At 35.0% G+C, this 24,563-nt stretch overlaps 1 protein-coding gene across 2 annotated transcripts; it reads right to left on the bottom strand.

The window, feature by feature from the left end:
• Positions 1 to 13,360: 13,360 nt before the first annotated feature.
• Positions 13,361 to 18,134, bottom strand: LOC127106133 (mitochondrial arginine transporter BAC1). 2 transcript variants are annotated; one of them, XM_051043422.1, is made up of 9 exons: positions 17,821 to 18,134; positions 17,603 to 17,692; positions 15,185 to 15,286; positions 14,929 to 15,033; positions 14,734 to 14,832; positions 14,474 to 14,662; positions 14,262 to 14,360; positions 14,002 to 14,137; positions 13,361 to 13,884 (listed from the first exon to the last, which is right to left on the bottom strand). In XM_051043422.1, exons 1-8 carry the CDS (start codon positions 17,917 to 17,919, stop codon positions 14,003 to 14,005), a joined length of 918 nt encoding a protein of 305 aa, XP_050899379.1. In that variant the 5' UTR covers positions 17,920 to 18,134; the 3' UTR covers positions 13,361 to 13,884; position 14,002. The 2 variants fall into 2 exon arrangements, with proteins under 2 accessions (XP_050899379.1, XP_050899378.1); XM_051043421.1 differs by having other exon boundaries at positions 13,361 to 13,731; positions 17,821 to 18,133.
• Positions 18,135 to 24,563: the final 6,429 nt, after the last annotated feature.

Genomic DNA, 24,563 nt, shown 5'->3' with positions numbered 1-24,563 from the left:
AGAATTTGTTTCTTTTATCCAAGGTATTGTCGAATGTGTCTATCATTCTGATGTATTTCAAGATTTTTTTTCCTTTAGTCCATGTATTATCGGATGTGTCTATCATTCTGATATATTTCTAGAGTTTGTTTCTTTTATCTAAGGTATTATCGGTGTGTCTATCATTCTGATGTATTTCTAGAATTTATTTTCTTTTATCTAATGTATTGTCGGATGTATCTAGCCTTCTGATGTATTTCCATAATGTGTTTCTCTTATCTGATGCATTACCAGTTGTGTCTATCATTCTGATGTATTTTCATAATTTATTTCTTTTATTCGAGGTATTGTCAGATGTGTCTATCATTCTGATGTATTTCTAGAATTTGTTTTCTTTTATCTGATGTATTGTCGGATGTATCTATCCTTCTTCTGATGTATTGTCGGATGTATCTATCCTTCTTCTGATGTATTTCCATAATTTTTCTCTTATCCAATGTATTACCAGATGTGTCTATCATTCTCATGCATTCCCAAAACATACCTTTGTTTTTCCCTAATGAGTCATTTCATTTTACCTCAATTCATTCCCCAACAGACCTCATTTGCCCATCATCTCCATAATCCCCCAAAGAGACTGCATTGTAGATCCCCGACAAACTCATCACATCCCATACCATTACATTTCATTCCTTCAACGGACAAAATTTGGGTCTTTAGTATTTAACTATCTTCCACCATGATCATATGAAGACTAACGTTATTTATATCATCTGGTTGAATATATTTAAATAGGGCAACTACCATACCTCAATTTTGTCCCACCATTTACTTTTTTTCATAGTACTAGTTACATTCATCTGCATCCATATTTGCATTCATAACAAGACATTTGGCATTTGACTGTGGATCCATGTTCAGACTTTGTATGGCCTTGTGCTTTAATGCCCTCAATTCATTATAAGTCTGACGGAATTTACCTTATACTTGCACTCAAACATTGATTGTCATGTTCCATTTTTAGTCAACTGAAGCATATACCATTTCATGCATATGCACCTCTCTTTGGTCATTTGTTTTGCCTTTATTTTGATGTTTTTCAACTCATAAGAAATAAAAAGGGAGAAAACATGTCATTAGAAGTGCCTTGTGGTGGTTTTTAGGTCATTAGTCAATTCATTATTTTAAAACAAGATTTTTTACATTTTTGCATCATTTTATATAACAGAAAGAATTAATAAAAAAAAGGAAGATTTTTTTGAAATAATCCAATTTGAGAATTGTGTTCTATACAAAAGATACATTGCTTCTTAAGAAGAATACAAAAGAGTTTCTTCAATTTTTTTAATAAGACAAAATCCAAAAGAAAGAATTTCTAGTTTTTGTAGAAAGGCCCACACGGTTTCATTCCCTTCGTTATCATCATCTTTTCATCATCAGCATCAGCTCATGATGCCATCACCTTTTGAACTCTCTCATTCTTCCTTATGTGCATCACACCCTGTAAAACAAATGCCTACATTCATCATCATCAGAACCATCATCAATATTCAGTAACAGCCTACATCCATACATAAAGATCCAATTAAATTAAACAAAAAATAAAATTAGCATCAAGCCAGAAACAGAACGCGTGATCACATATCCACCAAACTAATATATACATCAGTAACACAATTTCCCTTTAAACAAACACAAAACTCAACAAACTTTTTCATCAAATCAATCCTAACCATCCGTCAATGATTCACGAGGATCATTGGTTCTATTCATTCCATCCAAAATCATTCCTCTAGCAGCTCTCATTTCCCTCTTAATTTCTTCACTCACACTATAAATAAACTCACTCAATGCACTCAAAGGACACACAAATTTTTTGCACTGAAGCTCGGCTGAAAATTCTAATTTCACTCACTAAACGCTCCTCATCATAGGCTACTTAAACTTCACATTGAAGTTTGACACATGATGAGCTTATACCACTAAATCTCACCGGAGCTAGAACCTAAAGTCACCGGAGAAGAAGAAGCGAAGAAAGGGGTCGAAGGAGGAATTCACAGGCGAACAGAAGCTATACAAGTAGAGGACAAGGAACTTAACAACTTACTTGAGGTACCTCCAGAGAGGCCTTCTATGTCATTTTTACGCCGTTTTCATGCTTGATATTTGTTTTGTTGTTGATTTCGTATCTTGAATATTGTTTACATGCTTGATCTGATGGTTGAGGTAGAGTCAGCGTCAATTGACTCCCTCATGGACTTGACAAGCGCCTTTGGGCCCCTCTGCTGGGCCTTCTATTATCAGCACCATCTTCCTTCTGAAATTTTTACCTCATATCCCTACAATTAAATTTTTTGGACCAAAATACCCTCATATAAATAGGGTATATTTTTCAGAAATGGATTTTTTTTCATTTGCGCCTGAAGACTTCCGGAAGAGCATTTTTGGCCTTGTAAACCGGAACATTGAGAGTAAGTCTTCTGGTTCACAAAACGTATACCGGAACACTTCTTCAAAGACTTCCGGTTCGCTGCAGTTTTGGGGAATTGAACCGGAACTCTTTAAGAAAGTCTTCCGGTTTGTAAGAGTATATACTGGAACTCTTTCTTAAAGACTTATGGGTTGCATGAACTAAATCGGGACTCTTTTAAGAAGTGTTCTGGTAGTCAACCAATTTTTTTTCCACACCAGAACTCTTTTAAGAAGTGTTCCGATGCGTTTATTTTATTTTATTTTATTTTACTTTTTTTATTTTTACTTTTATTTTTTTATAATATTTTTTTTATAGTGGTTCGAAGACGAGGTGCAGATGGTAGGATTCCAGACCGCAGTTTAAGTCAGGGCGCATCTTCATCTGCAGCAGAGCCGGCTGGATATCCAGGAGGGTCGTACGATACGTCTATTTTGGTAAAGTACGAGCATCATGTTGCTCGCCATTTATGGTTCGGTGAGGTAAATAAACAGGATATATTTGAAAATGAATAATATTTGAATATTTTATATTGTATTTTCTAATATGTGTTTTAATTGTTTTTAGGAAAGAGGTTCGAAGAAAGAGTTAAAGGTTGTTGGACACGGACTAAAGCTGACATTGAGGGTTCCACTAGCTCTTCCATAAAAGGTGGAGAGTTGGGTATCTAGGTCTAGGTTATCTTCACTTCAAAGAACTAGTTTGAACAAGATAGACACAAATTTGGTATATGCATTTATGGAAAGATGGCATCTAGAGACATCTTCATTTCACATGTCATTTGGTGAAATGAGCATTACTTTGGATGACGTCTCATGTCTGCTTCACTTGCCCATCAAGGGTGTCTTCTGGAGTCCTCAGGATGTCACAGAAGAGGTTGTTGTTGAACTTGTTGTTGACTACTTAGGAGTGTCACATGGTGAGGCACCATCACATGTTCGTAGCTGCAGGGGTTCTTATTATAAATTGGAGTGGTTATACGATTCACTCGTACAACATAGAGATGCTTCTAGATGGGCATATGCGACTAGAGCATATTTGTTGATGTTGGTGGGTTCCATAATTTTTCCCGACAAGACCTTTACACTTGTCGAGGCACGATATCTCCTACTGTTTACAGACTTAGATAGATGTTCGGGATATAGTTGAGGAGCAGCTGCACTGGTTACCCTATACAAATACCTTGGAGATGCGTCCATGTTCAGTTACAAACAGTTTGGTGGATATCCTACTCTCCTATAGGTATATAATTTAATTTTGTTTATTAAGTGTTGGATTCATTTTATAAAGTATCTTAACTTAATTTATTTTGTTTATTATGTTTTTATTTTGTAACAGTGTTGGATTCACAAGTACTTTCCAACTGTTGGAAAAAGAGGAGAGAATTGGAAACCAGCTGATAATTATGGTCTTCCTCGAGCGATGAGATGGTCCTATAGGCAAGGAGTCCTGAAGGTGGATGATTTACGACCTATTTTGGACGACCTGACTCCTGCCGACGTCATATGGCATCCATTTGAGGATCATAGAGGATGGTGTCAGTTTGATGAGTTATGTCTATACAGGGGGTGTTTGAAGTGGGGTGACATAGTTTTTCCATACTTGCCTGACAGATGTTTACGTCAGTTCGGTACAAGCAGTATGTTCCATCCCCGCCTCTTGATTGTATGATGGCGACTTATATTGATATTGATTGGATTGGTTACCATCAGAGCGTTATTATTGTGATTCGTCCAACTACCCTGGCCACCACTCCATCTGATATAGAAGATGGTTATCTAGAGTGGTATTATTGTGTTTCGCATCTATGTTTGGCCCCTCCCCATCGTGACGAACCAAGAGAGGTACCAGTTCTTGTTTATGACGTAGGACCATCTTATCCTAATTGGACTCGTGTATCTACATTGATTCGTCGTTATCTAAGACAGGTTAATGCCGAAGAGGAAGATGCACAGTTTGCTGATTTACTTGAAGCTTTGCATATTTCTCGTTCACATTGATTTATGTATTAAGTTTTAGAACTGAATATAATAGACATAATATAATATTCATGTTTTGATTACATATTCATGCTAATATAGGCGTAAGTAATTGCCAATATTGTAGACGTCCTGCAAATCCTAACATCCAAGATGTTGCTGCTTGACAACGAAACTTCTTCCAATCTAATGTGACCGGTGGCAACGAAAACCCATCTTTCATGTTAACCTGATGACAATAATTAAAACATATATTTAATAAAGTAAAATAATTAAAACATTAAGTCATATAAAATCAAATACGTACCTGAACCCAATGATTTTGGTTAACAAAACCAATCCAATAAATGGAGACGTTTGATGAATGTGAACTTGTCATAGGAAAGAAAGTCATGCACGGATTGCCTAAACAGACAAGTACAATATTATAGCGATTCGCTATCAAGTAACCCATATCTGGTAGAGTCGACCATTTTTCTGGTGGCTATGAACCAAAGGATTCTATCATCAAAGATTCTCTCACTTCTGACAACTGATTACAAAATAACTTGTCATACAAAGTTGACATATCCTTGTCTATTATTTCCAACCCCAAGTCTCTGCGAACCATTGACAAACCATCCTCACCATATCCATGCAATGATGCAATGACTCTAAATCCACAATTACCATCTGATTCAACATTAACTACATCTTCAATGTATGACCTAATATGATTAGGAAATTGAAGAGTGAAATGTTTCTGTGATTGTGGTTGCTTCTTTGGTAATTTTAACTTCTTCAAAGTCTGTGATGGTTGAGATTACCTTTGTGAAGATTGAGATGCCTTATCAATATACTCATGATACGAAGGGTCCATATAAACATCATATTCTGCTGGTTTTTTCCCTTTCTTCTTCACTCCTCCTTTGGTTTTTAATTTCTCGGGTGATGGACACAATGGAGTCATTGTGGGGTATGCAAGTTCACACACCCTACTCTTTAATGCCCTTTTCCCAATAACATCTAATGACCTAAACCGTTTCCATAATTTATCTATTGCACAAGTCATATCCACCTTTGATCCATCATCTGCACCTACCTCTAACTCAACTTCCATAGTTAGTTTCCTCCAATGAACATGAACAACACCTATGGGTATCGGTATACCACCTATTGCATATCTTCCTAACTCACAAGCACAAGGTAACCCAAAGATGTTCTAAGAGTACAACCACATATTTTCCTGTTAGTTCCAACATAATCAACTCTCAATAACTCTTCAGCAATACGTCTCAAAGCAGCTCGAGACACTGAATCACGCAAATTACCATAAAATGGACTTATGTGCGCATGCTCAACTTCGTAAAAACTTTTTTGAAAAGAAGCTCTAATGTTGCCCAATTGTAACCTCAAGTTGTTATTCATAGCTTCCCAACATTTGACCATGTCACCTGTACTGTTTCCTAACATCTGCTTTAACTTCCAATGAGCAGATTCAACCCTAAAAATATTGAAAATAACACATAGAAAAAATATCACATATAAAAATAACATATTGAAAATATTAAAAATATCACATATAAAAAAAATACATAGAAAAAATTATAACACGTACCGATTAGTCGTCATATTATCCAAATGTAGCACTCGATTAATCCATGCTCCAACAAATCTATGTCTATATGGAGTCAACCATGTGTCTTTCACATAATTAATAAATCTACTATAATCAACACATGCTTGCTCAAGTTGATGCAATCTTTGACCATACTCAACCTCATCACTAGCCCAAACAACTTACATCCATAATGTGTTTATCGTCTTTTGTAGGTCATTCACCACATGTTGTTTGCATTTTGCACCAACGTTTTTGTTAATGTGAAATCTACATAGCAAATTAATCGACCTGGAAAATACAATTTCAATTGCTTTCATCAAAGCAAGATCTCTATCTGTCAAAATCACTTGTGGACACAAATCTTTCTTCACAAACAATTCTTTTAGTTTCTCCAATACCCAGCAAAAATTATATGTTTGCTCTGACTCCATATACGCAAATGCAACAACAAAAGTCAACTTGGTTGATGTCATGCCAATAATTTCAAACAAAGGTTGTCTATATTTGTTTGTCTTGGAGGTGCTATCCATAACTAACACAATAGGAAAAATATTCAACAACTTAACTGAATCAGGATGGGCCCAAAATATATCTCTCACAACTTCCGAGTCATCCTTTTTTCTACTCCAATACACATAGTTTGCATCCTCAATAAGCTTAAACAAATGTTGTATCTCACTTCTAGGACCTCTTATCTCTTTTTGTATCACACTCTTATGCTTGTATACTTGCGTAATTTGAGTGACATTCTCTGGATCTCGGTCTTGCAAGGAAACCAATATGTGTCTAGGTAGTACATGTCTCTTTGTCAAATCAGTGACATGTTGCTTCTCATCTGTGGTCAACCTACCAACAAAGGAATGACCTTCTAATCTATCAGGTAAACCATGATTATGGAGCCCACATTTTACATCAATCTTCCAACCAGACTCATCTTTCGCCGGAGTCGACCTGATTTTAAATGGGCATCCACATTTCTTGGACGCACTTTGGGTTCCACTATCAGTATCTTTGTGTTTCCCACCTTAATCACAACCAAATATTAATGTTACTTCTCCCTCTCTTTCCTATTTCAGTATCTGAACGAGTGATAATAACAATTCCTTTATTATCGATTTCAACCTCTTTAATCCATCTGATCACCTCTTCTCGTGTATCAAAACTTTCAGACGTTAAAAACACATCATAAGTATCTACACATATTTGGGGAAGATTTTTCATTCCTGCACAATAAAAAAATATCAAAAAAAAGTCCAAAAAAAAAAGCAAACCGGAAGACTTCAACAAAGAGTTCCGGTATGTGTTACTTTGTTAACCGGAACTCTTTCAATAAGTCTTTCGGTTTAATGTTCCGGATGTCTTTGGTTTAGTCTTCTGGTTTGAAAAAAATACATACCGGAAGTCTTTTTCCAGGAGTTCCGGTACGAGGGTGGAATGTGTAATTTTCGGAAGTATCAACTGAATGGTAAAAATGAAATGGTAAATTGGCTAAAACCAGTTAAGGATAAAATTGGTACTTTAAAAAAATTGTTAGGGTATGAGTCTAAACGTAGGGGTATGAAGTAAAATTTCACTTCCTTCTTTATTTCATTTGCTTTTTTTCTATTTCTTTTTTTGATGATTATTGGTAGGCTTTGAGCCATTACTTTTTTTTTTACTATCTCTATCACTCACATATCTCTATTGCGCCCCTATTGCTTTTTTATTTTTTTTATTTTTTTTATTTTATTTTTTATTTTTTATTAATTATTTTAATTAATTAGATAATTAAGGAATAAATAAAACTATTATTTTTTTAAAGAGAACCTTGATCCAACGTCAAGTGTTTATCTTATCAAAATTGAACATATTTTCAAAATGATTAACTGTTATCAAACCTCTTTTAGAATTAAATGCCACGTTAAAATATTTTTCATAATAAAATCGAAAGAAAAGAAACATCGGATTTATACACTCCATGAAAATCTTGAATGATCGGTCTCGAGGTACACGTCTTAGTTTTATCGATTATTCTTTCTTTCGTTCTAAAATATCTAATCCAATCTTGGATAAAAAAGGGACATGAGAGTCTACACTCTTCAAAATCCCCCGAACAATCGGCCCCGAGGCATACGTCTTGGTCTCAGCGAATGTTTGTCTTCCACAAATAGATTTCATAAACACTTTGAATGGAAAAGGTACATAAGGGTGCACATTCCTTGCAACCTCGAATAATCGGTACTAAGGCATACGTCTTGGTCCTACCGAGCATTCTTCACTCTCTCAAAAAATATTCAACACATAAAAACCTATTTTCTCATTGTCGTGCGATCGAAAACCTTTTCACAAAAGAACGTTTAATCCATTCAACTGTGGTGCAAACAAACGCCTTAAGCCTCCAATTGCAAGCACAATTAGCGTTTAACCGCTAGAATGCGATTTAAGCATTCGTTCAGTAAAATCAACCAACCAATACGTAGTTTTCTATGAATAACTATGTTGCTTTGAATTCCTTATTGTACCCGAGGATACGTAAGAGCGAGACTCGTTATCTCATCAAGCACCCTAATTAAAAACCTTTTTGTGGCCTCTTTTTATTTTCTTTTTCAATCTTTTACCACTCGAAGAAACTAAATAACGTATGCTAACATTCTAATCGTGAAGCTAAATGGTTCCCTTTAAGTACAACAGTTGTAAGAGGTGTTAATATCTTCCCCTCACATAATTAACTCCCAAATCTAAATTTGGTTGTGACGATCATTTTCTTTCTCTTTAAGGGTTTTATCGATATTTCCCCTTTTCTTATGCAATAAATAAATTTTCGTGACAGCTCTGTTATTTCATCAGATAAACAGCACAGTCTAGCGTAATCATCCTAATTTCTCTTAATGCAACAATCAAAAGTAATTGAAGCCGCAAGCCCCAAAGATTCCACATGGTTTTTTTGTACCTAATCATGTTGTGGATACTCATGGAAATAACTAGTTGGAATAAGTTCTTAAGTTTTTTATGCAAGAGACCAAAAATCAATTTCAAGCTCAAGGTGTAAGCATCAAAATTCTGGAAACTCATATAGGGTAGATAACTTCTCCTATAAATTCTAGAACCATTTGAGCACTACCTAGCTCTACTGAAACGCATGCTTCCACTAGTGGAACCAAGATAATTGAATCTTACAAATCCATTTCATTAAGGAGTGGTAAAGATTATGAAGGACTAAGCCAACAAAGTCAAGTTCAAAATGAACAAGGGGAGAGTAAGAATGCCTCTAAAGGAAACTAAAAGGAATGGCAAGTTGATGTACAAGGAACCCCTTGCTTGAGAATACAAGTAATAAAGGATTGAAATCCATGCAAAAAAAACTCGGAAGACTAATGAAACGACACTTATAGTGTCTCATGACATGCCAGAGGTCAAAACCCCAAATAAATTTGTACAAGAAAGATCACCACCACCTTTTCCCCAAAGAATCATAAAAGCAAAAGAAGAAGAATATTTTGGGAAACTCATGGAGATCTTAAAGAAGATTCACATTAACATACCATTAACTAAAGCAATACAACAAATGCTAAACTATTCAAAGTTCATGAAAGATTTAACAAAAAGGAGGAGATTTGCGGAATTTGCTACAATAGCCTTGACTCAACAATACATCCAGTCTATTCAAGGAAAACTACCTTCTAAGTTGAAGGATCCAAGAAGTTTCGTCATTCCAGGCAGCATAGAAAATACCTTTTATGGAAGAGCCTTATGTGACCTAGGGGCTAGCATCAACCTCACACCCTTGTCAGTCTTTAAGAAGCTAGGAATTGGAGTTACAAGTCCAAATACTATTACACTTCAATTGACATATAGAATCATTTGCTACCCTTAAGGAATGATTGAAGATGTATTGGAAAGGGTTGACAAATTTATGTTCCCTGCTGACTTTATTATCATGGTCGTTAGTGCTAATCAAGACACACTTATTCTTTTGGGAAGGCTCTTTCTTGAAACTAGAAGAACCTTGATTGGTGTTGAAAATAGAGAACTCGCCATGAAAGTTAATGGACAACGGATGGTGTTCAATGTTCTAAATGCATTGAAATATCCAAAAGAAGATATAGTTGACTCTTATTTGATTTCTAATTAGAATTCTCTTAATCATAAGTAGTTCGTTAAAGATAAAGATGATTTAGGAAAATAATTGGGTGATCTTGATATAAGGAATCGAAGAAAGAAAATATATTGAGTGGACCACTTTTACCCATTATTCAGTGGGTGAAAATCAATGAAACTCTTGAAGTAACATCAGATATGGTGAAATATAATGTGCCTTCCCTACAAAACCCATCTGATTTTGAGCTAAAACAATAACCTCTTCGTTTGCAATATGCCTACTTTGAGGCAGGACAAAAGTTTCCAGTAATCATTGTTACTGACCTGGCAAAAGAACAAAGATTTCAACTTTTGGCACTTCTGAAGTAGCATAAAAAAGCCATTCATTGGAAATGGATGACATTTATGGGACTAGCCTCATTGTATGTATGCATAGAATATTGATGGAGGAAAATGTCAAAAATAGCATAAAAAGACATAGAAGGTTGAACGATATCAAGAAGGAATTAATGAAGAATGAGATCATCAAGTGGCTAGATGATAGGATTCTCTATTCTATTTCTAGGAGTGTATGGGTGAACCCCATTCAACGTGTTCCAAAAAAGAGTGGCATGAAAGTGATAGAAAATGAGAAGAATTCCCACGAGATATGTATGTATTATAGGAAGATGAACAAGTCTACAAGAAATGATCATTTTCCCCCTTTCGTTCATTGATAAAATGTTAGATATGTTGGATGGAGAACAGTATTATTGTTTCTTATATGGTTACTCGGGGTATAACCAAATTGCAATTGCTCTTGAAGATTAAGAGAAAACAACTTTTACATGTTCATATGGTACATTTGCTTTTAGAAGGATTCCGTTTAGACTTATGTAATGCTCCAGCAACTTTTCAAAGATGAATGATGGTTATATTCTCTAATCTTATTGAAAAACTCCATGGAAATTTTCATGGATGACTTTTCTGATTTTGGAGAGTCTTTCCACCAGTATCTGAGATGGATGGTTTAAGTCTAATTATGTTGGGAAAAGTGCAAATAATACCCATTTCTGAGTTGGATTTTATGGTAAGGTGGTTCACACTATGAGATGGCAATTGTGATGATTGTTGGAGTAATGTCAATATAACTTTATGTCATGAGTCAAGTTGTTGATAATACCTTATTGTTGCTAATGAGGTGGATAACCATGCTTCTTGAAGCATGTGTCTATGGTATGATTAGTCATACCACAATGTGTACAAATTTTGGTTCCTCTACCTTGACCACCAAATTGTCTACCCCCTCTTATGTTTTTGCCACGAAAAGAATAACTGCATCTACCCTGAGATGAACCATAACCCTGAGATGAACCATAAGGAAAAGCCAAGATCTTAGATTCAACTAGAATAGTGATAATTTTTCTTTCTTGTTGAACAAACAAAGAATACATTTTAGAAATATTAGGAAGAGGATCGACTAACATGATATGAGATCTAACAGTAGAGCATTGTTCATTTAATCCCCCTTCAATAATGTGATAACTTGATCATCATATTTGTAACTTCAAATTTTATCAATGGATATACAAGAAATGACACATTCACAAGTAAAAAAAGATTATCTAATTCTTAGCAATATTTTCAATTGTGTAGTAAAAAAAAAGAGAGAATTCAATGTAATTGAAATCACATTTTACAAATCTGAAAAACTACAAAACAATTACATGATATGATGTGGTGAGTTAGTTACTCCTACTAACCAACTCTAACTACCTCATAACTAACTGTGAGAGTTAGTTACAACTAACTACTAGGTAAAAGGGTACAATGTGAGTTCACTTGGAGTATAAGTAATTTTTCTAATAGTCTCAATTTCGTGTTTAGCAAAAACATTCAAAAAAATCAAAATCTGCCCCAAGTAAGAATCAAATCAAGGACTTTTACATCTACAAGCAAGGCACTTTACCAACAAATCAATTAAGTTCTTGTGTTATTTGCTCCACTATCAAATACTGATTTTAAAACGTTGGGTTTAAGACATACAAAATTATAACAGGAAGATTAGAGCTTCTTTTATTATAATCACTTCAAAGTTTGACTTTTTGTACACTCTGGTTAATCTATAGAAGTATTCTAACTTGGAATTAATGATGAAGCTGCTCTGTTTAAATCAATTAGTTGGCGGTCAATGTTTATTACTACTTGATTTAGCCCGCTTATGTGAATAATTGGAATTTGAATAGTTATAGGTTTATATATTATTGAAGAAAACAAGAATAACTTGATGTATGTGATGGATAGGTCTTGGTAGTTATTATATCAGATAGAATACATGTTTTGGTGATATTGCCTGAGAACTCTGTACTAAGAAGTGGAATTCATAGGGATAGCATGGTTTTATGTTTTAAACCCAATGTTTTAAAATAAGTATCTGATAGTGGAGTACATAACACAAGTGATCACTTGGCCTAATGGTAAAGTAAAGCTTGTGGGTACCAACCCTTTCATTCAATAAGCAGATTTTGATTATTTTTTTTGGATGTTTTAAATCAATGGTAAAGTGGCTTACTCATAGATATAAAGCTTCGAACCCTTTCATAGTTAATAAAATAAACAAGCCAACAAGACAGCATCACGTCACATTTACCACGATAGAAACTATCTTTTTTTTTGTTTGGGATCAATTCGAGAGGACAAATTGAGAATTTTACTTTGAAATTTTTCTTTAAAAATAATACATCTCACACACATCATATATTTATCTAAAATTTTAAGGTGTTAAATATATGCATTCTCCTACTTATAAATACTCGGGTCTTCACATTTATAATCAATGTGAAACTTCTCCCGAATACTCACACTTGTTTTTCTCAACACTCCTTCAAATGAAACTCTTACATCCTCATATACTTGTATCGTTGCTGACACTCTTTAACGGAACACTCTAACCACGACTATGTGGAGATACTCAAACAAAAGACTCATGATATCACTGTTGGGGTCAATTCGAGGGATCAAATACGATGGAGCATTTTTATTTTGAGACTTTTCTTTTAAGAGCAACACATCTTTGTGATAGACACACCACATACTTATCTAAAATTTCAAACTAATAAATGTGTGAATCCTCCCATTTATAAATGCTAGTCTTTATATTTCTGATCATGGTAGGACTTCTCCACACTATTCACACTTGTTTTTCTTAACAATTTTAACCAAAAAAAAATTATCACCAAAATATTAATAATACCTCAACTAATATTTAAAAAGTAATTAAAATATCACTAACAACACTTGAGGTGTTATCGATAATGAAATTACTGTAGCTTTTATTACAACAAAAATGAGGCAAGTCTAACTCAAGGGCGAGACATCTAAAACCCTTGGATTTTACTCGAAAGTTTCTCTAATTTATATGTTTTATAACCGAAACAGATAATGTGTGGTCTTTTAGATAATGTATGATTCTTATATAAGAATTAAAAATATAATTTCAGTCCAGTAAAAGAAATTCTCTATCTATCAAAATGGTGGACAAAAGAAATACATGTAGAAGGCCTTGTTCCAGCTTCAAAGTTCGTTAACTAAGCTCCCTAGTATCAAAATTGAGCAGCAACATACAGCTTCAAATGCAATCATGAATGCTGGTCCACATGTAAAAAAAAAATTAAGATAAAAATTGAAGATTTGAAGATCTTCAAATGCAATCCATTAAAAACATTCCTCTCTTCATCCAAACTTTGTTCTAGTGCCTAAATTGGGGTTGACAAAAGCATACTTGAGCATTGTTGCATTATCTTCAATAGAAATGAAGCAAACTTAAGAGTCTCAGAACATAATACAACAGTAATCACCACTGTAATTATGAGTCTGATAATTAAAAAGTAATGACATTGCAATTGAAAGGAACCAACCTCAGTCATGCCTAATGCCTAGCATTTTCGATGCTAGCTCCCAGGTGACAATTGTTGCTGCATTAGCCGGAAACGCTCGACTTAAGGTGGGGCCCAGACCTGTGTAGCACCCCTTCAAACCAGTCCTCTTGTAGATCTACAAAACAAAACAAAACAAAAACAAAACAAAAACAAAAAAATTTAGGCCTCTTTTTAATCTCAAGTTTATTTTAATGATTGGCAATTAAGAAACAGATGAAGAAAGGTTCGAGAGAGCTTACAGAACTCAAAACCATAAATGGATTTCTCTGACAGTTTTTATCGGGATTTGTCTGAATTAGAGTCTTTGCCACGTCGAGAGGCATAGCTACCGCCCAAAACTGGTAGAACAATCAAGCAAAATCACAACCAAAATAAAAGATTAATAAGGTTAATAGTATGTTTATATTTAAACTACATAAGTAAATACATGCTTAGTTCTCAAGAAGCTTACAGCCACACCGCCAAGGCCACCAGTAACAACCCCGATTCCCATTTCAATCAAGTCGTTGTAATTGGATGAAGCGGGTTTGATATGTGAATACATGTGATAGCGCGTATATTCATATACACTTAAAAAAGTAGCATTCCCTATAGATTCTCTAAGCAATGTCGTAACACTTCCACGAAAAAGTCCTTTCACCTGAAAGGAATGCCATCAGTAGCTTTAACACATTATTAATCAATAACATTAATGTTGCAGAGTTTCCTCACCCCTTCAGTTTTTAAAGTTTTAGCGATACAATCAAGAGGACTACTGTATCTACTTGACATCAGAACTAAAGAGTCGGCGCCTTGGATCTGCATCCTACACTGTAGTAGTTCAAATTCAATTGGAATGGTTATACACACAATAGACCAAAGAAACTGCAGCATATATAGTATATACAAACCTTAAGTTCACTTTACCTTTATCAGTTCTGTTGGACCTAACACAAAACTAATGATGGCACCACTAAGAGCTGCAGATGGTAATATCACTTGAGGCTGTGGCAAACCGTTTTGCACGCCTCCCTAGATTAGTGGAAAGAAACAAAAGTAAAAGGCATGAAGCAGAGCATGCTATGAGGCATATGATATGATACACAACAAGAGATATATCCAGAAAACCACTAAAAATATCATAATACTTGAATAACCTCATTTATATAATTTTCATGCACACCTGAAGGTACTGTTTTGTCTGGGAATAAATGCCGAAAAAGAGAGATCCTTCCAAAGCCATCCCAGCAAAAGATGATGTTGCTCCTCTATAAAATCCTTTGATCTGAAATAGAGTTGGTACTATTATTTGGGAGTCTCAAATCATTAAGATATATACAATCATCAGTACCAAAAGAGAGAAAGAGATATAAAACCATCCATAGACCTCCACCTATATGTCCTAATAGTTGATACTTTTAGGATAGTTAGCCTTTGACATCGTATCATAGCCGCGGGTTTAAGAGTTCAATAATTACCACTCTCATTCTTCATAAATAAATTGAGTGTTGCCAGATAAAATGAGCCTATGCATTTCCTAGGCTGGTGCGTTCATGGTTGAGGGGAGTATTATAGACATAAAACCATTCATGGGTCTCCATCTAACAATTTAAACTTTTATGAGAAGTAATCCTATACACATGTTGATTCAATATAGATAATATCATGAATATTGTAGATAAGAGTACTTTTACAAATCACTTTTACAAAATTTTCCTTCGAGACAACCAATATTATCTCTCTTTCTTCTACAACGTTGGAGGGATAATCAACATGGTTGAAAAAAGTGCACGCATAGGATTAGTATTTTTCTATTTAATTTTCTCAATCAATATTCAAAAAGCAAGATGTGAGAGCCGGAAAGAAACAAACAGTTTCACATGAAAGGAAAGCATCACAACAAAAAGGAACTATAAATGTGAAAGTTAATCTGCATAACTAATGTAAAGCATAGTAGCATACAGATTTTACAAATGATAACCAAAATAAGTACAATGATCAACTTCCGTGAAATATAATTTACAGTTCAAACTTGACATGATTTAGTAAGAGATTAGATGTTTGGTTACATCAAATCAAAATTGATTTTGCTTCCAAATCCTGGTTTGACTAAAAACTATATAAGATAACTTTTGTATTAGGTTGAAAAAATTATGCTAAGTTCAGTCCACAGTTATTAGCAGCGGCCGCTCCAGACGCTACCCCGGGATTCTCTCCCGATGCGGCAACCCGCCGCTACGGAGGAGCGGCGCGCATCCCAGTTTTGGATAGCGGCCGGGAAAGCTGGAATAACGGGTTGCGGGAGCGGAGCGCTTCCTGGTCTGGAGCGGTTTTCTGCTTTCAGGGCTTTTTTGGAGTGCGAAAAGACCTTTTAACACTTAAAAAGTTTTAAAATTGGAAAAATTATTGTAGTCGTATGTGTTTTCTCCTCTCATTCGTGTTTTTTCACCTTTCTCCATCGCTTTTCTTCTGTTTTCTCCTTTTCTATTTTGTTTTTTATCCTATTATTCTCTATTAATTGTTTTTCTATTCGGTTTCAGGTTGTTTTTCTTTCATATTATTGTTTTTTTTCCTTTCTTTTAAAATATATTAATTTTGGGATGAATAATAATATAAGTAGATTATTCATATAATTAGTCCCAAAAATTATCCTGCTATCCCATTTTTCGGGTCGGCCGCTCCGCTCCGCTATCCGGGATTAGTAACTCTGGTTCAGTCACACACAGAATTTAAGCAAAGTTTTACATCAAACTTGTTTTTCGAACAAAATATTTCCAACATAAATTTCTTCACTTCAAACCAAATTTTAACCAAATCAATCTCAAATGTCTATCAAACACAAACTTAATGTGAACCTAATTAGACTCTAAAAACAGAAGATAAAAAGCAGATGGCCAAACTACTTCATTATTATTTACTGAATGACGCGATAGTCTCATAGTTATAGAATACTCGACTCCCATAATAAATAAAACAAAATTATCCTGGACCGCTCGCAAGGCCCGTGACAAAAGGTCCAATAGCAAGCATCGTAAGAAAAACGTGCGAAACAGGTGAGGCTTCACCCAAGTTGAGGGTACGGGATTCCGGCCTCCAGCACACTTCTCACCGTTAAGCCTAATCGAACGGTCAACCGCGTAAGGCATCGGATCTCACGGTGACGGTTTTAACCGTCCGTCTTATATAAAGAACAACGCGCGTCATTTCAGGTTTTCTCTCATTCACACACTAATACTACTTTCTTACTCACTCACTAACTTTTGGGTGTTGGAGTGCTAACCGTGCACGTCCACCCCGCTCCGCCTTACTAGAAGTTCACTCCACCACATCGGAGCTCAAGTCTATTCAATCAATCTACCCCTATCTCTTGTTCCAGTATGGAACAGAAATCAATCGATTAAATGATCCCGTAGCATACCTAATTACCGACATTATAAAATCTACAATTGACAAGAATTCCTGCTTTTATACACAAAAAGTTATCTACTATTTCACATTCTTATGTTGACTTGAAAGAAGATATTAAAAGATCAAAAGATTATCTCATTTGATAACACTATATAGTGTACGAAAATACTTGATAACAGATCAAAAGACATACTCCTTCGGTCTTGAATATCCTAGCAGTGCAATGCAATCCATTTCTGTACTGAACTAGATGTGGTTCTGCGTTATGCTTCTGCAGCATCACCTGATAAACAATTACACACATCACTGCATCAAGTGATATCTCACTAAAAACCTAAAAATCAATGATCATGGAAAATTGTTCAAAACAATGAGTTGAAAGAGTGGTTAGTGAAAGAAAAGAGTGCGAACCTTAACGGTATCAAAGGGGTGGCCGGTGGCTACAGCGGAAACTCCAGCGAGCAAGCCAGCGACGTAATCCTTGTAACCTGAAGTTGAAATCTCGCCCATTTCACTCACTCGCTAGAATTGGAGTTGTCAACTGCATATGAACTGTGCTGTGGTGCAATTTTACGGTTCAATCGTTGGCCGGCGCCGCCGTTGCCGGAATGAGGTGAAATTAAAGGTTAAAAATTATGTCTCGAACAAGCAAATCAATCAACATTCCTCGGCAACAGCTATGTATTTTATTCTTTCAATAGACAAGGAAAAAGAAGTTTTTCCCTTTTATAGGAAAATACTCCCACTTTTGTTTTTTATAAAAAATTTAATTAGGTTCATTGTTATTGAATGTATTAGAAAACAAAAAAAAGTTATAAATAAGATGAAAAGTACTAAGTTTTCTTTTTTTATAAATATCATATTTTTTAAAAATAAACATCAAATTGTATTTTTTATGTTTAAAATTTTTGGATTTTTTTTAGTTTATTTTTCAAAAAAAATTAAGATCGAATAAAAGGATAAAATTTTGTTAGATTTCGACCGACAAAATGAATGTTAGGATTATACATAGGTCGATTTGAGTTGGATTTAACCAAAACCATGATCCAACCTATATAAGATACACCAATTATTATGTGAGGTGAAATTAAAGATTAAAAATTAACAAGCAAATCAATCAACGACAACAACTATGTCTTTTATTCTTTCAATAAACATGGAAAAATAAGTTTTTCATTTTAGAAGGAAAACGAGTTTTTCTATTTTATAAACAGAATAATGCTAATGTTTAAGGGTGTATGTTAAGAAACCTACAAATAAAAATGTATTGAAAAAAAAATTATTATTAACTTTTAATAAAATCATTGCACATTTTTCAAAAAAAATCTACGTTTAAATTTTAATGGCATATGTTAGCCTTATAAATTCTAGAAGTACACCTCTAGACGTGTTTAATGCACACCAAAATACATTTTAAGTGAGACACCTCCTATTTTCTCAAAAAATAGGTTGGAACACTACTACAAAATATATTATTTACCATGATTTGAGAAGGATTTTACTACGGTTGGAGGTTCGTGGTAACGAAATGAATGGTAGTAAGTATTATACATTCCACCACAGGAAAGTAGTCGTAGTAAAAATTGTATAGCGGCATAACCAGGATTATAAACTTCAACTGCGGTGAAAAGTGGAATGTGCATTAGTTACATATGAATGACATAGCGAACGACATGAATTAATATGGTAGACTATAGACTAAACTTAGGACCATCAAAACTTGGTTTGTTGACTTTGGTCAACTGATTGACCAAAAAGTCAATGGTTGACTAAAATTCAACTTAGGCAAAAACACCATTGAATGTACAATGCGAATGCAAATGGACCTGCTATTGAGTAAATGATGCAAATTGACTATTGTGGAATTGAATGAACATTTGTATTAATGGTTCTTTTTACTTCAAATGAAAAGAATACTTTGAATTTCACATAACACTTTCCCTACCAAAACCAATGTTTGAAATGCCTTATATGAATCATATATTGTGGATTTGAATGAATCATATAACTTGAATAATTTGCTAGTCATGCAATCAATGAACTAGGAATCAATGGATCATAAGTGTATCATGGAACATGAACCAATTAGTCTACAATGAGACATGAATCAATGCACTACTAATGTGAATGAGAACATGTATATCCATGGATGGAACGAAGCCCTGTATCAAACGGATCTTTAAACCAATAAACATGTAGTAAACCCTAATCATAAGATAATTGATGACAAATGGTATGATGCAAGACAAAGTGATCTAATACTCCTTCTCAGTGAATTAGGGTTCTTCATGGCTAAGCCAAGATCAAGATGTGAACCAAAAATATCAAATGACCTCACTTCTATAACTATGGTTCCATATACAATCACAAGATCAAGATGCATGTCACAATGTTTGAGCTTCCCTAGTTAGGGTTTCATGCTCAATCCAAGATCACTAGGCAACCCATATGATCAAATGTCACATATCAAGCAATAAGGCTTTGCAAGTATATCCAACTAAATGGCCTATAAGATTAGGGCTTGAATGCATAGATGGACCCTTATGAATCAAGATCCAAGAGAGCGTGAAATTAGGGTTTCCCCTCATATGTTGAGCCATACTCCATCACAACTCTAGTTTGAATTAACCATAAGCTTTGAATCTGTGATGCTTATTAGAAATTATTAACATGAATGAATAATGCACATGAACGAGGCATGAATGAGTGCAGATGAATCTTAAGTCCAAGGTTGGATGAAAAGGGGAGGGCAAATTTTGGGGTATGACAATAGTAAATCTAGAAAGGTTATCACACTCCTCAAAGGAAGATGAGAATAATAAAGGTAAGATTATAAGTTCATGCTACAATGATGTCCAAGTAGGTCATTATAAGTCGGAGTGTCCTAAGATCAAGAAGGAAAAAGAGAAAGGTCATCACAAGAGATCTAGCAAGTCTATAAGAGCCTATGTTTCTTGGGAGAGTGAAAATGATTCTTCAAGTGATGAAAGCTCAAGCTCAAGCGTCGAATTGTCAAAGATGTGTGAAGCACCGTGAAAAATACAGAGTCTCCACCGGATTTTTTTATTCCAAAGGAAAGGGAAAATAGCGATAAAACCCAAAATGAGAGAAATGATCTCACAACCAAGAACGGATTCGGAAGTCGGTTATGCAAAGGGAAGGTATTAGCACCCCTCACATCCATGGTACTCCATGGGTACCACTTGGTCGTATCAAATGCATATGGACGTTTATTTATTTATAGGTTGCTTGCTATTGGGAATGAGATGAGAGATAAGATGGGGGAGAAAATAAGGTTTAAGTTAGTGTTCTCGCCAAGGATTTGGACCTTTGTGCCTACGTATCTGATGCGTGTTTTTCGCAAGTATACGAACGCGTTAGAGTAATATAAAAGATTGTCGAATCCACAGAGACCAAATGTCAATCTATCGTTATCTATTGTTACGGTGTTTATCTAAGGTAATCGAAACAGGGTTTTTAAGAGTGCACAATGGAAAATAAAGTATTAAATTAAATTCAATTAATAAAGACAGGTTCGAATGTAATTCACATAATCAATTAATAATCCAAGTACTTGCTAATAGAATTACTTATGGGCAGTGTTTCCTACTTTGAAAAGAACCAATTTAACGGGAAATGTCGCTTTCGCGTATTCAGAACCGAGTTGTACTCCCTAATCAAACCCTCTTATTGTCATTTATAAAAAGGCGCGCATTGCGTTAGAGTAGTAAACCTATTTTTAAGAAATATAGTGTCTTGACTAAGTTGAAAATTATTTTGACCTGGATTTCTTAACCAAAAGAGGTTCTCACGAACCAGACTCTAAACTTATAAACGCATCCGAAAATAGTTTTAAAATCACTTTTCTTTTTAAGTTAAAAACTCCTAATGAACTAAACAAAGCGCTTTCGCTGTATTTGAAATAGTTAAAAACAACTAAGTTTAAACAGACGTCGGACGACTTTCGATCTTACCCAACGAAAATTAAGTGCGGGAAAACTTAAGTTGAAAGTCAAAATAGCCCTTAAGTTAAGTGTTTCTACGAACAATTGTACGGATTATCGGTTCAATTACGATCCTTACATTCTAACCTTTATAGGTTTAGATAGACATGGTAAAGTAAAAATGCATTTTAATTTTTATCATAAAAAAGGTAATAAGTGTGAGTGCAGGAAAGTAAATAAAAGTAGTGCGAGTGCGGAAAGTAAATAAAAGTAGTGTGGTGCAAGAAAGTAAATAAAAGTAGTGCGGTGCAAGAAATAAATAAAAGTAGTGCAGTGCGAGAAATAAACAAAATAAAGGCAGTGCGGGAAAGTAAACAAAATAAAGGCAATGCGGGAAAGTAAACAAATAAATGCAGTGCGGGAAAATAAAGTAGACAGAGGTAAAGCAATAAAACCTGCTCCAATCAGAGGGTCGAATAAAGTGCGTAACAGAAATGAAAATGGCGGCAGGATTAAACTTCCTTCCAAAGTGCTCCAAACTCGATTACACAGTGTGGCAACACTCCGATGTGAAGCGATTACCACTTTTACACAATATTGATATATGCCTAGTTGTAACTAAGTTTGGATGCTCAAACAAATGAAATCAATGCCCTATTTATAGGCAAGAAGAAAACATGGAGATTACAAGGATGCCCCTAAGTTTGAAAATGGGCGGGAACCATTTTGTTCTTGTGGCGCCCGCCACAGGAGGAAATTGCAGCGCCCAAGTGGAGATAGTGGGAGATGTGGCAGTTGAGGAGAGGTTGAAACTGGGACACGTCATGGTTGGACCCATGGCGCCCGCCACAGTGGGAGCCACAAGTGTAAAATGCTGATTTTTTTGGCTTTTTAGCTCATTTCGCTCCTTTTCTCGATTGGGGCTCCGATTAGACTGAAAACCTGAAAACAAAGAAAAACATAGTAATAACATAACAAAATAACAATAAAACAACTAAAATGCATGCGAAATCGGAGTCGAAAATACAGTGAATTTCAGTGTCATCAGTATCCCCATACGTGCAATAGGGAAGTCAGAGCTTCGTAGTTCGGCTCAAAAATGGCGTATTTGTTTGGTTGTTTTTACTGAACGGTATTGAATTTTGCGTGTTACTGTTCACTTGCTTGTATACTCTATCATGGGAGCAGAAAGTATCTGCTTGTTTGCGGAAAAGTGAATACGCTTGGTTCGCACTCTAGCAGTTAGACATTACTTGCTCGCACGTGGAGGCTTAAGCTTCGTTCACGGTATAACGGAAGTAACATGTTCTTACTGAAATTTTTTGAATAGAAATCCCTAAGGCAAAAGATGATTTGATTGGTTGGGGTCGATTTTATGCATGGAGACAAGCATTAGACCCTTGGCTAGATACAGTCAACGATCTAATAACTCAGGAGTTGAGAGGACAATGTTTTCCTAACCATTCTTTTTCGTCCAAAAAAGAGATTTTAATTGTGAAAGAAGTTTGGCAAGTCTAATCATTGGAACTTAGAGGGAGACAAGTCTTTAACCCTTGACTAAGTACAATCAACAATTAGAGTACTTGGGAATCGAGAGGACAATGGAGCCCTAACTATTCTTTTTCTTCCTCATAGCACCTAGATCTAACTTGTTTGAATCATTAGATGTTTTAAGGGGGAAAGTCAAGTGTCGGGTCCTCAGGCTAGGTACGACCGACAATCCAATTACTTGAATTTTGTGTACAAACACGTACACCCCATTTGGCATTCCAGTTTGTTATGAAAATGTTTTGAAAAAGGAACTTGATGTTGGATCAAGTGTTTGAACTTATTATTGAAAAGTAGTGAGTGAAGAATGGAGGTGAGATATAGGATGAAGATTGAGAGGGGAATGGAGGAGAGATAATAGAATGGATCATGGAGTGGATGGAGAATGCTTGACGTTGGATCAAGCATCCACGTTGCAATGGTGTGAGTTTTATTCGGAAAACAACTTGACGTTGAATCCAATACCTTTTGTTTCTTTTGAAATGCTTTGTTTATCATTTTGTATTTTATCTTTGTTATTAACATGCATAGTAAACTAACTAGAAAGCAATAAATCTAAGTTATTACATGACTAAGGGGAAGGGGAACATTTAACCCACAATGGGGGGATCCACACAATACAATATAAAGGCATGAAAGGAAAGCACAATTCACAACTCATGTGCCACGCCTAAGCCATACAAGTGGCATGGCAATACAAACAATACAAGTTAAAGAATAGAAAATAAAAAGAACAATTTGGATGGTTTGGATCTCTCATTCACATGTCACCATAAAACGACAATGGTTAGTATGCATTAATGAAATGGAATTAAAATGCTAAATCAAGTGAAATAGTGAAATGGTATGATGATGGAATGATATGGTATAGTGATCATGGTGAAAATAATAGACATGCTAACACATCATATCAAATTGAAATATCATTTTCAATTTGGATATAATAACCACATTCAAAGAATGAACAATTCAATTAAATGGAATTAAAAGTCACACAATACATGAACATGGCACATGGAATTAAAAGGAATTAAAATGATTTAATCCTGATTAATCCAAAACATTTAATTGTCAAGAATTATGAGAAAGTCCTGATCAAAAATTAGCATGGTAATCACATATTTTTCAAGGTATTGTCCTCATTATTACAAACCAAGCAAATCCTAAGTCCTATCTAATTACATTCCTAAATGACTAAGTGAATAATTAAAGGAATTTTATTATTTCCTAAACGTGACAAATTACGATTAATACCACAAACGAATATTAAAACAAGAATTAGAATAGGAAAAAGGAATAAAAAACATGAAAAGAAAAAAATCAATAAAATGAATAGATTGGGCTAGGGGTGTATTGCTGGAATTATGTGTAGGAAGAAACTTCAGGCGTATGGGCCTAAGGGCCAAAGGCCCATGGTAATTCAATCACAAAAAGGGGGGTGCATAAAGAATCCAAGGAGGATGTCATGAGCCATGTTAGGCCCACATTCCAGAGCCCAAACAAAGCAAGAATAAGACCCTAATTTTGACCCTAAGATCCCTCATGGCATCATATCATTGCACATTGTATTTGCCTCAAGGATCATAGCATCTTGGCTCATTAACCTTTGGGTGGGACTTGTGTGAGTTGGTTTGAGACCACCAAGCATGCTTGAATTGTATA

Source organism: Lathyrus oleraceus, chromosome 7 (assembly GCF_024323335.1).
Source record: "Lathyrus oleraceus cultivar Zhongwan6 chromosome 7, CAAS_Psat_ZW6_1.0, whole genome shotgun sequence".
Taxonomy (NCBI): Eukaryota; Viridiplantae; Streptophyta; class Magnoliopsida; order Fabales; family Fabaceae; genus Lathyrus; species Lathyrus oleraceus.
The sequence above is the reverse complement of the archived record's forward strand: the minus strand, read 5'-3'. Positions and strand labels throughout refer to the sequence as shown.

Bases quoted from the DNA above. Each gene is read 5' to 3' on its own strand.
- LOC127106133 (XM_051043422.1), bottom strand. From the start codon at position 17,919: ATGGGCGAGATTTCAACTTCAGGTTACAAGGATTACGTCGCTGGCTTG. The intron at 15,034-15,184 runs GTGTGCATGAAA...CCACTAATCTAG, and splicing joins AGACAAAACAGTACCTTCAG to GGAGGCGTGCAAAACGGTTT. The intron at 14,663-14,733 runs GTGAGGAAACTC...CATTCCTTTCAG, and splicing joins AAACTTTAAAAACTGAAGGG to GTGAAAGGACTTTTTCGTGG.